Source organism: Pseudophryne corroboree, chromosome 10, assembly GCF_028390025.1.
Source record: "Pseudophryne corroboree isolate aPseCor3 chromosome 10, aPseCor3.hap2, whole genome shotgun sequence".
Classification (NCBI taxonomy): Eukaryota; Metazoa; Chordata; class Amphibia; order Anura; family Myobatrachidae; genus Pseudophryne; species Pseudophryne corroboree.
This window is the reverse complement of record NC_086453.1, coordinates 382,059,073-382,077,354: the sequence shown is the minus strand read 5'-3', so window position 1 is coordinate 382,077,354 and position 18,282 is coordinate 382,059,073. Positions and strand designations below refer to the sequence as shown.

At 51.0% G+C, this 18,282-nt stretch overlaps 1 protein-coding gene across 20 annotated transcripts in view; it reads right to left on the bottom strand.

Annotated features, from left to right (window-relative positions):
- Positions 1-18,282, bottom strand: part of KIF1B (kinesin family member 1B) — a 231,227-nt gene that overhangs the window by 167,526 nt on the left and 45,419 nt on the right. For 19 of the 20 annotated variants that reach the window (XM_063943836.1, XM_063943839.1, XM_063943850.1 and 16 more), the window contains exon 2: positions 190-378. In XM_063943836.1, the coding sequence (XP_063799906.1) occupies positions 190-295 (106 nt within the window). In that variant the 5' untranslated portion in view covers positions 296-378. Of the gene's footprint in view, positions 1-189; positions 379-5,581; positions 5,704-18,282 lie in introns of those variants that run through there. The other variant, XM_063943837.1, reaches the window with a different exon arrangement.

Genomic DNA, 18,282 nt, shown 5'->3' with positions numbered 1-18,282 from the left:
ACATGAGAACTGCGCTGCGGAAGTGTGCTGCATGCTGAGCACCGAGGCTTCATAGCACAATGTACAATGTCGGGACAGACACTCGCTGTTAACCCACCCTAAGTGCTGGCTCGGGGGGGGGGGGGGGGGGGGGACACACAATAGATGGAGTCACAGGAATACAGCGGGCGGGGTGCGGCTCACACTTACTGGTTGAGTTGCCCTGCATCTGGATGATGCATTTTGAGTCCTTGCCGATCTCCCTTGAATTAAAAGGTCGGACCCGTACGGCCACTTTCACGGAGGCGCCCGACATGGTGATCAGCGGGAGGCGTAATCCAATTATACAGATCAATGAACTGAGCTTCTAGAAGGGGTGATGCGTCTCAGGTCCACATTCTGGAGAGAAAAGACACAGACAGCACAAAGTAAATATACTGTATGAAGACTATTCCCAACACCCACTATTACCTCGTTACCACTTCCACGGAGACACGGATTTACATGTGCAGGTGACACAGACAGATGTGACTGCAAACTACGGGAACGCTACGCCAACAAGACAGCACTACCCCTATGTAAGGTGCCCAGGCTGGACCCCAAAAGCACCAATGCCAGTGTTCTCCTAATACAGTAATATAAGAGGTGAGCATACTACGGACGAGCCACCATACCCTAGCCACGCTGCAGCTGTGACTGTAACAGTGACCACAGCATACTAGTAATACAATACAACGCTGCATAACACAGCTACAGACACTTCGGGTATTAGAAAGTGTTATTATCCAGCTCAGTCACAGGTGCTGCAAGTACATAGTACATAGCCAAGAACCTTATTCAGAGATAAACGCAGATCACTGCGGACACCGCCAGATCTGCGTCCGTCTCCTCCCATGCTGGAGGCCGACCAGCACAGGGCAAGACTACCAAACATGTGTGGTGCCGCCTCAATGCGTCCGCAATATAATTGTGTACGCATCGAATTAAGGTTGAGCCCTGCCAGCACAGCCTGGCTGCAGTGTCAGGCGCACCCGCCACTGCGTGCGTTGTCACGCAGCCAACCCGAAAACTCTACCGGAACGACCGCCCCCCCCCCCCCCCCCCTGCCTGAACGCAGAGTCACTGCCCTGCGAATGCCAACTGTTGTCAATCACACCGTAGCAATGTGTAAGGTCGTGCAGGCGCGTTGAGGCCGCTGCACATGCGCAGTTTGCCGATGCAGACAAAATGCGCTGTGGGCAGGAAGAGTAACACGGTGCCGCGTCCAGTACAATCAGCGTCCCGCATCACACTGGTAGCGCAGGAAGAGTAAATGCAACAGATACAGTGGAAACAGATTGTGGAGCAAGACGCCAACCATTAAATGTCACTTGTGTAACACGGGGAGGTACAGATCCATCTAAACAGTAACGGCACTATGTACTAAGTAGCAGCCAATCAGCTCCTAGCTGCCATGTTATTGGCTGTGTTTGAAAAATGACAGGACTGGTTGATTGGAACTTTGGGGTCTATTTACTAATAATACCGTGTTCACACTGACAATTGGTGGGTTGCACCGGGGACTCGTGCACGAGACCTTCCCAGGTGCAACCCGCTTGAGACCCCGTTCAGACTGGCGGCCCCAACACGGCATATTGCCGTGTCGATGACGTCACCGGGTCACATGCGGGGGCGGCGCTTGGAGATCAGATCTACAACAGAGGTGGGGAACCTCCAGCCCGCGGGCCGTATAAGGCCCGCGAAGCAGTTTGCTCTGGCCCACCCGCTTCTCTCAGTGAGACACGCCGCCGCTCAGTCCGGCGGCAGCGTGTCTCAGCTGTCAGTGTCAGGACAGGGAGGAGAGCGCGGCGGCGGCGTGTAGAACTTGAAACCAGCCGCCGGTTCGTGAGCCAATCAGAGCTCGCGGACCGGCAGCCAATCGGCTGCCGGTCCGCGAGCTCTGATTGGCTCTCGAACCGGCGGCTGGTTTCAAGTCCTACACGCCGCCGCCCAACATAGCCGCGCTCTCCTCCATGTCCCGCCGAAAGGAGCGGTAAGTAGCACCGGGGGGGGGGGGGGGCGGCACTGTGGGGATATCTGTACACCTGGCACTGTGGGGGCATCTGTACACCTGGCACTGTGGGGGCATCTGTACACCCGGCACTGTGGGGGCATCTGTACACCCGGCACTGTGGGGGCATCTGTACACCCGGCACTGTGGGGGCATCTGTACACCCGGCACTGTGGGGGCATCTGTACACCTGGCACTGTGGGGGCATCTGTACACCTGGCACTGTGGGGGCATCTGTACACCTGGCACTGTGGGGGCATCTGTACACCTGGCACTGTGGGGGCATCTGTACACCTGGCACTGTGGGGGGGCATTTGTACACCTGGCACTGTGGGGGGGCATTTGTACACCTGGCATTGTGAGGGGCATTTGTATACCTGGCACTGTGAGGGGCATTTGTATACCTGGCACTGTGAGGGGCATTTGTATACCTGGCACTGTGAGGGGCATTTGTATACCTGGCACTGCACTGTTGGGAGCATATGTGTATCACGTCCTATTTTAACTGGCCACACCCATTTTTTGAACGCGCGTGCCTCCGGCGCGGGCACACAGTACCTCTAAGGGGCAGACCTACTGTGGGGCAGGGTAATTTTTTACGTTGAGAATTTCTGTATGGCCCCCGAAGGATTTTATAAATATCCAAATGGCCATCGGTAGAAAAAAGGTTACCCACCCCTGATCTACAAGCACCGCCTGCTCCAATAGTGTGAATGGGTCCCGGATCGCATCGACCCGGGAACACTTAACACCGTTCACACTTGCGCCTGACCCGGTATTGACCCGGGAATAACCCTTCTTTATTCCCGTGTTGAAATACCGGGTCAGACGACCCGGGAATTTGTCAGGACCCCGTTCACACTGCACATAAATCCGGATTACTGCGTGTTCACGTGCAATAACCCAGATTTCTCTGACGTCCTAGTGGATGCTGGGGACTCCGTAAGGACCATGGGGAATAGCGGCTCCGCAGGAGACTGGGCACAGCTAAGAAAGATTTAGGACTACCTGGTGTGCACTGGCTCCTCCCACTATGACCCTCCTCCAGACTTCAGTTAGAATCCTGTGCCCGGCTGAGCTGGATGCACACTAGGGGCTCTCCTGAGCTCCTAGAGAGAAAGTATATTTTAGGTTTTTTATTTTACAGTGAGATCTGCTGGCAACAGACTCACTGCAGCGAGGGACTAAGGGGAGAAGAAGCGAACCTACCTAACTGGTGGTAGCTTGGGCTTCTTAGGCTACTGGACACCATTAGCTCCAGAGGGATCGACCGCATGGAACCGGCCATTGGTGTTCGGTCCCGGAGCCGCGCCGCCGTCCCCCTTACAGAGCCAGAAGCAAGAAGATTTTGGAAAATCGGCGGCAGAAGACATCAGTCTTCACCAAGGTAGCGCACAGCACTGCAGCTGCGCGCCATTGCTCCTCATACACACTTCACACTCCGGTCACTGAGGGTGCAGGGCGCTGGGGGGGGGCGCCCTGAGAAGCAATAAATACACCTTGGCTGGCAAAAATACCACAATATATAGCCCCAGAGGCTATATATGTGATAAATACCCCTGCCAGAATTACAGAAAAAAGCGGGAGAAAAGTCCGCAAAAAAGGGGTGGAGCTATCTCCCTCAGCACACTGGCGCCATTTCTCCCTCACAGTGCAGCTGGAAGACAGTTCCCCAGGCTCTCCCCTGTAGTTTTCAGGCTCAAAGGGTTAAAAAGAGAGGGGGGGCACTAAATTTAGGCGCAATATTGTTTATACAAGCAGCTATTGGGGGAAAAATCACTCAGTTATAGTGTTAATCCCCACATTATATAGCGCTCTGGTGTGTGCTGGCATACTCTCTCTCTGTCTCCCCAAAGGGCTTTGTGGGGTCCTGTCCTCAGTCAGAGCATTCCCTGTGTGTGTGCTGTGTGTCGGTACGGCTGTGTCGACATGTGGGATTAGGAAGGTTACGTGGAGGTGGAGCAGAGGCCGATAAATGGGATATCGTCCCCTGTGGGGCCGACACCAGAGTGGATGGATAGGTGGAAGGTATTAACCGACAGTGTCAACTCCTTACATAAAAGGCTGGATGACGTAACAGCTGTGGGACAGCCGGCTTCTCAGCCCGTGCCTGCCCAGGCGTCTCAAAGGCCATCAGGGGCTCAAAAAACGCCCGTTACCTCAGATGGCAGACACAGATGTCAAGGCAGTGTGAACGTGGTATTAGCCTTAGATGGAGATACAGTACCAGCCAATCAGCTCATAACTGTCATTTTTCAAACCCAGCCTGTGACGTGGCAGATATGAGCTGATTGGCTGGAACTTTATCTCCATTCAAGGCTTAGTAAATAGACCCCTTGATCTCCGACCATTTTATCTTCAAGGCTTAGTACATAGACCCCTAAGACAGATACAGCGCACAGCATTTACCTCTGTGAGCTAAAGGTACGAAGTCCAGCAATATATCTGTAATATTTACCACCCTCCTATCCAGGTCACTGCAGCCAGACTGCCCAGATCTGCGATAACCAGGCTGCTACTCACACAGTAATTACTGCTGGGTGTGGAACAGAAGCCGGGAATATAGAACAGCAGACACAATCCTGAATATACACACACACACACACACACACACACACACACACACAGTGTCAGACAGGTGCATTACTTTCATCTAGACCAGTGATGGCTAACCTGGACACTCCAGCTGTTGTTAAACTACACATCCCAGCATGCACTGCTACAGTTTTGCTATTTGGCCATGCTAAAACTGATGCAGGGCATGCTGGGATGTGTAGTTCAACAATAGCTGGAGTGTCAAGGTTAGCCATCACTGATCTAGACTAACAATAGTAGCCCTTTTGGATATATCAGGACTATATCCATAAACGTGAGGTTACTTTTGAGAACCTGGTTTTCAACAAAGGATGTGTATAGAAATATGAGGTTAATGTATTCTGATGTATGTAGGCTTCCTAGGGCTGCTTTAGGTTTCCCAGCTTAGTGCATTTTTAAAAAAGGGACCAAAACTGGGGTTATTCCTCGTGGGAAGCAATGGATGAAAGTCAAATGTTCCATAAACCCACGTTTGGGAAGACCTTTGTAGAAGTTTGTAATTAGCCTACTGGAAATAACCAGATTAAATGAATTACAGGTTGAGTCTCCCTTATCCAAAATGCTTGGGACCAGAGGTATTTTGGATATCGGATTATTCCGTATTTTGGAATAATTGCATACCATAATGAGATATCATGGTGATGGGACCTAAATCTAAGCACAGAATGCATTTATGTTTCATATACACCTTATACACACAGCCTGAAGGTAATTTTAGCCAATATTTTTTATAACTTTGTGCATTAAACAAAGTGTATCTACATTCACACAATTCATTTATGTTTCATATACACCTTATACACACAGCCTGAAGGTCATTTAATACAATATTTTTAATTATTTTGTGTATTAAACAAGGTTTGAGTACATTGAGCCATCAGAAAACAAAGGTTTCACTATCTCAGTCTCACTCAAAAAATTCCGTATTTTGGAATATTTGGATATGGGATACTCAACCTGTAATAACCATTCCAGTCCGCAAAGGGAATCTGTAGGGATAATAGAACTCCACACCAGAATCCATAGAAAATAGCCGTGTTCCTCATGTATGTGTGCAGAAATCACCATTAGCGGAATACATGCTGCGTCTCTTCTGTTTCAACTGAAGACGACCGACAAGAGTCAGATATTGAGCTGCATCAATGGTGAGAGACTTTGTATTTAATGTTTGGAAGAGGATATATTGGGGAACTAGCACTGGACGGTTGTATTTTCATTAACCCATTCCCTCCCACATGCCATGCATGCCCAGATGGGTCCTATGATACATCAGACACTGGTCCAGGACAAGGAAAAGGATGAGACGGGATGGAATTCAATTGTTTCTGTGTGTGTGACAGCAGTTTGGGCATCTCCACTGTCCTAAGGTCTATTGTTATTTTCTTGGGCATGTAAGAAGTGAAGTCACTGATGTTATATATACAATTTGCAGGCATTTGCCTCAGCGACCAATAGGTACAGCTTGCCTGCAAACGGGTGTAGTATGGAAGGTAGATAGTAACTAGGTCGACCACTATTAGTCGACAGGTCAAAAGTTCGACATTAGTTTTGTTTTTTAAATTGTGTCGTTTTCTTCGTAGAGTGACGGGGAACCCCAATTAGTGCACCGTGTCCCCTCGCATGGCTCACGCTTCAGGTAAGGTGCCGCGCCCCGCTGCGCTCGCTACAGGTTACTGCTCCCAACTGTAGTCCACGTGGATTGTTAAATATGAAAAGGTTCAAAAAAAGAAAAAATCGTGAAAACCTCATGTCGACCTTTTGACCTGTTGACCTAGAACATGTCGATCTAGAGACCCTGTCGACCTAGTTACTGTCGACCAATAGTGGTTTACCTAGACATTGTCGACCTAGTTACTGTCGACCAATAGTGGTCGACCTAGAGACCGGATCCCGTCCTAAACAGCCTAGAGACAAAATGTTCATAGGATGACAATCACCCCCCCCCACACACACACACACACACACACACATTCTCTCACAGCTTCATTTAAAAGATACTTCACAAAGGAGAAACGGAAATTATTTCATAAATACTTGACAATGACGCGAGAATATAACCAACACGTATTTGAAACGTTAGCTGAATATTTTATAAAGACAGATTCCAAATATTGCCTCAGTTTATAAAAGAATTAGAAACAGAAACTGCAAAAACACAGTTGGAATTTGCAGCCACGGAACAGAAAAACACTGAGCAGAACTTGGCGGTTTTACAGGTTAGAAGGCGGCCGGAGGAAGGGCAGCAACTCCCGCAAACTCCGTAACATCAGTATGGGGGAACAATATGGAAAAGAGGGAACAACGCTCCAGATTTCCCACATATAATCTGTACGGGGGGGTCACAGCTGCCACATAACACAACATGCAGGCAATAACTCTTATCTAGAGCTGTAAAGACAGCCACATTGTCTCCAACCATTATCTGGGTGCAGTCGCTAAAGGTTCCATCTGACACCATAAAGCAGACCGATACACATCAAAGTGATTACATCGACAGGCTGTAATTGGGGAGCATGGTGGCACAGTGTCCAGCATTGCTGCCCCACAGTACTGGGGTCATGTGTGCGCTTGTGTGTTAGGGAATGTAGCCGACGCACTTCTCGAACATCCTTATAAAGGTCCAGGACATGACAGTGGCAGCAGCCTGCACAGAGAGCTCCCAGGGGAATAAGAGGAGGGAAGACCAAGGCTCTAGCACTAGACAGCAGATCCAGACCGACAGGCCCAACCAGTCTGCACCCGACCAATGGGTCATGCTGAGAGGTCCCTGAAGCTCCTACAGAAGAGTATTATTCTGTTACCCTACCATCAGTGTGACAGTGACACCATGGCAGTGCCACCCTCACCCAGATAAACGCTGCCACACAGGTGCTGGCGCAAGTGGGTGATGAAAGCGGGAGAGATCCGGCCATTCCGCACTGGGGTCACTACACGTGGGGTGCAGGGTGGGTTAGAAGACGTCCACGGTAATTTTCTTGTACACTGATTTACTGTTAGGTCTCATTACTGGTATCAGGTTTGTTCCAGTACCATACATGGCTACAGTCCAATCATTTTTATAGAGACTTCAAAGTAAAGTCTATTGCACGAGTACTGTTGCGGCACACATCCACACAATGCTAGCGGCCTCCATACAGGCTGAGTGAGACTACCTGCATTAGTACTGTTGCGGCACACATCCACACAATGCTAGCGACCTCCATACCGGCTGAGTGAGACTACCTGCATTAGTACTGTTGCGGCACACTTCCACACAATGCTAGCGACCTCCATACAGGCTGAGTGAGACTACCTGCATTAGTACTGTTGCGGCACACTTCCACACAATGCTAGCGACCTCCATACCGGCTGATGGAGACTACCTGCATTAGTACTGTAGCGGCACACTTCCACACAATGCTAGCGACCTCCATACCGGCTGAGTGAGAATACCTGCATTAGTACTGTTGCGGCACACATCCACACAATGCTAGCGGCCTCCATACAGGCTGAGTGAGAATACCTGCATTAGTACTGTTGCGGCACACATCCACACAATGCTAGCGGCCTCCATACAGGCTGAGTGAGACTACCTGCATTAGTACTGTTGCGGCACACATCCACACAATGCTAGCGACCTCCATACCGGCTGAGTGAGACTACCTGCATTAGTACTGTTGCGGCACACTTCCACACAATGCTAGCGACCTCCATACAGGCTGAGTGAGACTACCTGCATTAGTACTGTTGCGGCACACTTCCACACAATGCTAGCGACCTCCATACCGGCTGAGTAAGACTACCTGTATTAGTACTGTAGCAGCACACTTCCACACAATGCTAGCGGCCTCCATACAGGCTGAGGGAGACTAGCTGCATTAGTACTGTAGCAGCACACATCCACACAATGCTAGCGGCCTCCATACCGGCTGAGTAAGAATACCTGTATTAGTACTGTAGCAGCACACTTCCACACAATGCTAGCGGCCTCCATACAGGCTGAGGGAGACTAGCTGCATTAGTACTGTAGCAGCACACATCCACACAATGCTAGCGGCCTCCATACAGGCTGAGGGAGACTAGCTGCATTAGTACTGTAGCAGCACACATCCACACAATGCTAGCGGCCTCCATACCGGCTGAGTAAGACTACCTGTATTAGTACTGTAGCAGCACACTTCCACACAATGCTAGCGGCCTCCATACAGGCTGAGGGAGACTAGCTGCATTAGTACTGTAGCAGCACACATCCACACAATGCTAGCGGCCTCCATACCGGCTGAGTGAGAATACCTGCATTAGTACTGTTGCGGCACAATTCCACACAATGCTAGCGACCTCCATAACGGCTGATGGAGACCACCTGCATTAGTACTGTAGCGGCACACTTCCACACAATGCTAGCGGCCTCCATACCGGCTGAGTGAGAATACCTGCATTAGTACTGTAGCGGCACAATTCCACACAATACTAGCGACCTCCATACCGGCTGAGTGAGACTACCTGTATTAGTACTGTTGCGGCACAATTCCACACAATGCTAGCGACCTCCATACCGGCTGATGGAGACTACCTGCATTAGTACTGTAGCGGCACACTTCCACACAATGCTAGCGGCCTCCATACCGGCTGAGTGAGAATACCTGCATTAGTACTGTTGCGGCACAATTCCACACAATGCTAGCGGCCTCCATACCGGCTGAGTGAGACTACCTGCATTAGTACTGTTGCGGCATAATTCCACACAATGCTAGCGACCTCCATACCGGCTGAGTGAGACTACCTGCATTAGTACTGTAGCGGCACACTTCCACACAATGCTAGCGGCCTCCATACCGGCTGAGTGAGACTACCTGCATTAGTACTGTTGCGGCATAATTCCACACAATGCTAGCGACCTCCATACCGGCTGAGTGAGACTACCTGCATTAGTACTGTAGCGGCACACTTCCACACAATGCTAGCGGCCTCCATACCGGCTGAGTGAGAATACCTGCATTAGTACTGTTGCGGCACAATTCCACACAATGCTAGCGGCCTCCATACCGGCTGAGTGAGACTACCTGCATTAGTACTGTAGCGGCACAATTCCACACAATGCTAGCGACCTCCATACCGGCTGAGTGAGACTACCTGCATTAGTACTGTAGCGGCACAATTCCACACAATGCTAGCGGCCTCCATACCGGCTGAGTGAGACTACCTGCATTAGTACTGTAGCGGCACACTTCCACACAATGCTAGCGGCCTCCATACCGGCTGAGTGAGACTACCTGCATTAGTACTGTAGCGGCACAATTCCACACAATGCTAGCGGCCTCCATACCGGCTGAGTGAGACTACCTGCATTAGTACTGTAGCGGCACAATTCCACACAATACTAGCGACCTCCATACCGGCTGAGTGAGAATACCTGCATTAGTACTGTAGCGGCACACTTCCACACAATGCTAGCGGCCTCCATACCGGCTGAGTGAGAATACCTGCATTAGTACTGTTGCGGCACAATTCCACACAATGCTAGCGACCTCCATACCGGCTGAGTGAGACTACCTGCATTAGTACTGTAGCGGCACAATTCCACACAATACTAGCGACCTCCATACCGGCTGAGTGAGACTACCTGCATTAGTACTGTAGCGGCACAATTCCACACAATACTAGCGACCTCCATACCGGCTGATGGAGACTACATGGTACCACAACCGTACGCAAGTACAACAGATTAACAGCACAACATGCATGATACTCTAGTGCAATGACTGAGTCTATGGCCTCTATACATTATTACATTTCCCTATATAACTAACCCATAAATATATTTGATAAAAACGACATCTTTTGTTTTCATCTCCCAGACGTTTCCCGATGCTGCTCTATGTGGCGCACAATAGGACTATGGGGGTAATTCCAAGTTGATCGCAGCAGGAAACTTTTTAGCAGTTGGGCAAAACCATGTGCACTGCAGGGGGGGCAGATATAACATGTGCAGAGAGAGTTAGATTTGGGTGGATTATATTGTTTCTGTGAAGGGTAAATACTGGCTGCTTTATTTTTACACTGCAATTTAGATTTCAGTTTGAACACGCCCCACCCAAATCTAACTCTCTCTGCACATGTTATATATGTCCCCCCTGCAGTGCACATGGATTTGCCCAACTGCTAACAAATTTGCTGCTGCGATCAACTCAGAATTAGACCCTATGTTCCAAAATATATTTGGGTCAGGAGAATTGTCGCTGGCTGAGCCGTCAGTCACAGCACATCCCAGATATTACGTTCCGGTCAGGCTCATGAGCAAGAAGTCGTCGCTGCAAATTCATAATTCCTGACTAAAAATGGTGAATATAATCTATAACATTGTCTACAGTATGTGCTTAACACATGCTTATTATTTATATTATTTTGTTATGGGTTTACTAATTAGATATATAGATAGATATATAGATATATATATATATATCTATATATCTACAAGGAGCAGCAAAATGAAGACCATTTGAAACCGCCCCTTCTCCATTAATTAGTGGCATTCCTCTACTGCCGGAACCCATCCGGGGCAGCCATTATGTAAGCTTGCCCAGCAGTCATGACAATGTAGCCCATCCAGTCACCAGGAACTAGTGATGTCACTAAGGCACAAAATGGCTGAAGCGATCTTGAGAAGGCAGCCAATCACGGCAGCCTCCGGCACAAAGCTCTTTGTGAATGGATAGGATGCATTCTCATGGATGTCGGCACAGCCCACAAAACGGCTGCCTCTGTTGTATAGATGACCGGTACCCTGCCACGGTTGCAGTTTGGGTTGATGTGGCAATATACGTCACAAGATCAAACACCAACCTGTTTCACCAGTAACCAGTCACAGAGGAAATGATTGCCATTCTGCATGCTCCGATGCCAGCGGGACAGTGAGGAATCTGTCTATAACCAGGAATAGCATTCCTCGCTCCCCAGGGAATCCCATATCCCAACACGCATGAGGGGTCAGACGCCTCCCGTCCTCACTGAGGACAATACAACACAGGCGGCATTTCAGAGGCCTTTATCTCCGTATTGTCCCATGCAAACAGTGACGGCGGGAAACTTCCATTGCATACGATCCCAGTTATCTTTATACATCACAGCATGAAATATCCTGTGTCTCTGTATTACAGACAGGTCAATGCACGGCTTCTTATTATACAAAGCCTCGTATATGGAGGCGCACATCACCACAAAACATTTCTGTATTGCAAATAAAAAGAGTAAGTCACCAAAGTAGATGTTGTATAAAGTCTGCTGCAAAAGGATGCCTAGAATCTTCCATTAATATGGATAAGAAAACATTAAACCTGTATCAGAGTTTAGCTCTCTAACAAATGATCTCCTTTTCAAAATCTCTCTGTAAGGGAGCCCTGTATTGCTGCAAGACGGACGGATGTAGGTCCGTCTCACAGCTTTCAGCATGTCATGTGATGGATGGCCAAGCGGCGAGGGGTGGGATGGAGTAAGCAACAGTGAAGAAACAGTGCTCAGAGACATTGCAAAGCTCTGCTCACTACAGCACATCATGCGACTGTGGTTACCATGGTAGTCACATGATGCTGTGGAAAACACGAAAACTAATCAAACATTAGTAGCAGTCAGAAGAAACAAAGTGAGGAAAAATTACCAGGCTGGGGCTTGCAGATTGCCAGTAATTTATGTTTAAAACACCCCTGAAATCTTCATGGGACTGCGGCCTACAGTGGACCGATCACCTACACACGGTACTGAGGCGTTAGGATTCACAGGGCGATTAATGGAAGCGACTGGTCCGCTATATGTTCCGTTCAGCAGAACTAGTACTGACGATAACCAAGACTATGGCTGCCCATTGATGAGCATTGTTGCAGATGTGTAATAAAAAGTGAATAGACAAATCGATCATCCCCCTACCACAGAAGATACAAAACTCGGCCCTCAAGGCTCCCTAACAGGCCAGGTTTTAAGGATAACAAAGCGCGAGTACAGGTGAATGAATTAGTACCTTAATCAATTTGATTTAACCATCTGTGCTCACCCACGGATATCATTAAAACCTGGACAGTTAGGGTGGCCTTGAGGACAGCGTTTGGGAACCACTGCCCTACCGCATGGAGAGTATAAACAGTGACCCCGCAGGAGGCTCAGGACGGAGAACGGATGGCGGATGTATATACTCATTATGCAATAGGTCTGTGCTCGCCGGCCTCAGTACAATGAACCACGGCAGTCAGTAAAGAGCATTTCCTGTAGCTCTGGCTCTGTGCGCAAGTGTTCAGGCAGCAGGTGCACGGTAACTTCACGCTATCACGAGAACAAGTAACAACACTGCGGAAACCCAGTCTGACCACTTCATATCACTCTGAACGCAAGTATTTACATACCGTGGACAAATCCCGATTTATTAATAGCTATGGTGCAAGAAAGACATCTGCCAACTCCAGAGCAGCAGCTTATACTGATGTACTGTGACTCCAGAGAGCCCCGACAGGTGTCCTCACGCTCCACTCCAGAGAGCCCCGACAGGTGTCCTCACGCTCCACTCCAGAGAGCCCCGACAGGTGTCCTCACGCTCCACTCCAGAGAGCCCCGACAGGTGTCCTCACGCTCCACTCCAGAGAGCCCCGACAGGTGTCCTCACGCTCCACTCCAGAGAGCCCCGACAGGTGTCCTCACGCTCCACTCCAGAGAGCCCCGACAGGTGTCCTCACGCTCCACTCCAGAGAGCCCCGACAGGTGTCCTCACGCTCCACTCCAGAGAGCCCCGACAGGTGTCCTCACGCTCCACTCCAGAGAGCCCCGACAGGTATCCTCACGCTCCACTCCAGAGAGCACCGACAGGTGTCCTCACGCTCCACTCCAGAGAGCACCGACAGGTGTCCTCACGCTCCACTCCAGAGAGCACCGACAGGTGTCCTCACGCTCCACTCCAGAGAGCACCGACAGGTGTCCTCACGCTCCACTCCAGAGAGCACCGACAGGTGTCCTCACGCTCCACTCCAGAGAGCACCGACAGGTGTCCTCACGCTCCACTCCAGAGAGCACCGACAGGTGTCCTCACGCTCCACTCCAGAGAGCACCGACAGGTGTCCTCACGCTCCACTCCAGAGAGCACCGACAGGTGTCCTCACGCTCCACTCCAGAGAGCACCGACAGGTGTCCTCACGCTCCACTCCAGAGAGCCCTGACAGGTGTCCTCACACTCCACTCCAGAGAGCCCTGATAGGTGTCCTCACGCTCCACTCCAGAGAGCACCGACAGGTGTCCTCACGCTCCACTCCAGAGAGCCCTGACAGGTGTCCTCACACTCCACTCCAGAGAGCCCTGATAGGTGTCCTCGGGTGTGGTATGATGAAGGTAGATAGTAACTAGGTCGACAGGGTCTCTAGGTCGACAGGGTCTTTAGGTCGACAGGTCAAAAGGTCGACATGAGTTCGTTTTTTTGGTGTCGTTTTCTTCGGAGAGTGAGCGGGAACCCCAATTAGTGCACCATGTTCGCTCGCCATGCTTCAGGCAAGGTGCCTCACTTCGCTTGCCACAGATTACCGTTCCAATCGTAGTCCACGTGGATCGTTAAGTATGAAAAGGTTCAAAAAAAGAAAAAATCGTGAAAAACTCATGTCGACCTAGAACATATCGACCTAGAAACCCTGTCAACCTAGCTACTGTCGACCAATAGTGATCGACGTAGAGACAGGATCCCGGTGTCCTCACGCTCCACTCCAGAGAGCCAATCACAGGGAGTCCTGACAGGTGTCCTCACGCTCCACTCCAGAGACCCCTGACAGGTGTCCTCACGCTCCACTCCAGAGAGCCCTGACAGGTGTCCTCACGCTCCACTCCAGAGAGCCCATCACAGGGAGTCCTGACAGGTGTCCTCACGCTCCACTCCAGATAGCCCTGACAGGTGTCCTCACGCTCCAATCCAGAGAGCCAATCACAGGGAGTCCTGACAGGTGTCCTCACGCTCCACTCCAGAGAGCCAATCACAGGGAGTCCTGACAGGTGTCCTCACGCTCTACTCCAGAGAGTCTCGCACAGGGAGCCCTGACAGGTGTCCTCACGCTCCACTCCAGAGAGCCAATCACAGGGAGCCCTGACAGGTGTCCTCACGCTCTACTCCAGAGAGCCCTGGCAGGTGTCCTCACGCTCCACTCCAGAGAGTCTCACACAGGGAGCCCTGACAGGTGTCCTTACGCTCCACTCCAGAGAGTCTCACACAGGGAGCCCTGACAGGTGTCCTCACGCTCCACTCCAGAGAGTAATGTACAGGAAGCCCTGACAGGTGTCCTCACGCTCCACTCCACAGAGTCTCACACAGGGAGCCCTGACAGGTGTCCTCACGCTCCACTCCAGAGAGTCTCGCACAGGGAGCCCTGACAGGTGTCCTCACGCTCCACTCCAGAGAGTCTCACACAGGGAGCCCTGACAGGTGTCCTCACGCTCCACTCCAGAGAGTCTCACACAGGGAGCCCTGACAGGTGTCCTCACGCTCCACTCCAGAGAGTCTCACACAGGGAGCCCTGACAGGTGTCCTCACGCTCCACTCCAGAGAGTCTCGCACAGGGAGCCCTGACAGGTGTCCTCACGCTCCACTCCAGAGAGTAATGTACAGGAAGCCCTGACAGGTGTCCTCACGCTCCACTCCAGAGAGTCTCACACAGGGAGCCCTGACAGGTATCCTCACGCTCCACTCCAGAGAGTCTCACACAGGGAGCCCCGACAGGTGTCCTCACGCTCCACTCCAGAGAGTCTCACACAGGGAGCCCTGACAGGTGTCCTCACGCTCCACTCCAGAGAGTCTCGCACAGGGAGCCCTGACAGGTGTCCTCACGCTCCACTCCAGAGAGTAATGTACAGGAAGCCCTGACAGGTGTCCTCACGCTCCACTCCAGAGAGTCTCACACAGGGAGCCCTGACAGGTGTCCTCACGCTCCACTCCAGAGAGTCTCACACAGGGAGTCCTGACAGGTGCCCTCACATTCCGCTCCAGAGAGCCTGTGCACACAGAAGTGTCTATTCATGAAGGAGTGAAAAGTGTGGAGAATTGAGCAAGTGGAGAAGTTGCTCATGGCAACCAATCAGCACTGAAGTAACATTTATCATTTGCGTACTAAAAAATTGTACGGAGCAGCTGATTGGTTGTCATGGGCAACTTCTCCACAGACTCACTTCTCCACTCGTGTCACTGCTTCATGAATAGACTCCATAGAGCCTTAACCGGTGTCCTCACACTCTGCTCCAGAGAGCTGTGTACACAGCCAGAAGAGCTTTGTTACACCATGTTACAGTGGTACTTTCACTTTAAATACAAATATGTATTGACAAGACGTGCAATAACAATACTCACTACATAACACTGTACAGGAGGAGTGCAGGAGAGTCGCTGCTGTGTCCCCCTGACTACATAACACTGTACAGGAGGAGTGCAGGAGAGTCGCTGCTGTGTCCCTCTGACTACAAAACACTGTACAGGAGGAGTGCAGGAGAGTCGCTGCTGTGTCCCTCTGACTACATAACACTGTACAGGAGGAGTGCAGGAGAGTCGCTGCTGTGTCCCTCTGACTACAAAACACTGTACAGGAGGAGTGCAGGAGAGTCGCTGCTGTGTCCCTCTGACTACATAACACTGTACAGGAGGAGTGCAGGAGAGTCGCTGCTGTGTCCCCTCTGACTACATAACACTGTACAGAAGGAGTGCAGGAGAGTCGCTGCTGTGTCCCTCTGACTACATAACACTGTACAGGAGGAGTGCAGGAGAGTCGCTGCTGTGTCCCTCTGACTACATAACACTGTACAGGAGGAGTGCAGGAGAGGGACACAGCAGCGACTCTCCTGCACTCCTCCTGTACAGTGTTATGTAGTCAGAGGGACACAGCAGCGACTCTCCTGCACTCCTCCTGTACAGTGTTATGTAGTCAGAGGGACACAGCAGCGACTCTCCTGCACTCCTCCTGTACAGTGTTATGTAGTCAGAGGGACACAGCAGCGACTCTCCTGCACTCCTTCTGTACAGTCGCTGCTGTGTCCCTCTGACTACATAACACTGTACAGGAGGAGTGCAGGAGAGTCGCTGCTGTGTCCCCTCTGACTACATAACACTGTGCAGGAGAGTCGCTGCTGTGTCCCTCTGACTACATAACACTGTACAGGAGGAGTGCAGGAGAGTCGCTGCTGTGTCCCTCTGACTACATAACACTGTACAGGAGGAGTGCAGGAGAGTCGCTGCTGTGTCCCTCTGACTACATAACACTGTACAGGAGGAGTGCAGGAGAGTCGCTGCTGTGTCCCCCTGATTACATTAACACTGTACAGGAGGAGTGCAGGAGAGTCGCTGCTGTGTCCCTCTGACTACATAACACTGTACAGGAGGAGTGCAGGAGAGTCGCTGCTGTGTCCCTCTGACTACATAACACTGTACAGGAGGAGTGCAGGAGAGTCGCTGCTGTGTCCCTCTGACTACATAACACTGTACAGGAGGAGTGCAGGAGAGTCGCTGCTGTGTCCCCTCTGACTACATAACACTGTGCAGGAGAGTCGCTGCTGTGTCCCTCTGACTACATAACACTGTACAGGAGGAGTGCAGGAGAGTCGCTGCTGTGTCCCTCTGACTACATAACTCTGTACAGGAGGAGTGCAGGAGAGTCGCTGCTGTGTCCCTCTGACTACATAACGCTGTGTCCCTCTGACTACATAACACTGTACAGGAGGAGTGCAGGAGAGTCGCTGCTGTGTCCCTCTGACTACATAACACTGTACAGAAGGAGTGCAGGAGAGTCGCTGCTGTGTCCCTCTGACTACATAACACTGTACAGGAGGAGTGCAGGAGAGTCGCTGCTGTGTCCCTCTGACTACATAACACTGTACAGGAGGAGTGCAGGAGAGTCGCTGCTGTGTCCCTCTGACTACATAACACTGTACAGGAGGAGTGCAGGAGAGTCGCTGCTGTGTCCCTCTGACTACATAACACTGTACAGGAGGAGTGCAGGAGAGTCGCTGCTGTGTCCCTCTGACTACATAACACTGTACAGGAGGAGTGCAAGAGAGTCGCTGCTGTGTCCCTCTGACTACATAACACTGTACAGGAGGAGTGCAGGAGAGTCGCTGCTGTGTCCCTCTGACTACATAACACTGTGCAGGAGGAGTGCAGGAGAGTCGCTGCTGTGTCCCTCTGACTACATAACACTGTACAGGAGTGCAGGAGAGTCGCTGCTGTGTCCCCCTGATTACATAACACTGTACAGGAGGAGTGCAGGAGAGTCGCTGCTGTGTCCCCTCTGACTACATAACACCGTACAGGAGGAGTGCAGGAGAGTCGCTGCTGTGTCCCTCTGACTACATAACACCGTACAGGAGGAGTGCAGGAGAGTCGCTGCTGTGTCCCTCTGACTACATAACACTGTACAGGAGGAGTGCAGGAGAGTCGCTGCTGTGTCCCCCTGATTACATTAACACTGTACAGGAGTGCAGGAGAGTCGCTGCTGTGTCCCTCTGACTACATAACACTGTGCAGGAGGAGTGCAGGAGAGTCGCTGCTGTGTCCCTCTGACTACATAACTCTGTACAGGAGGAGTGCAGGAGAGTCGCTGCTGTGTCCCTCTGACTACATAACTCTGTACAGGAGGAGTGCAGGAGAGTCGCTGCTGTGTCCCTCTGACTACATAACGCTGTGT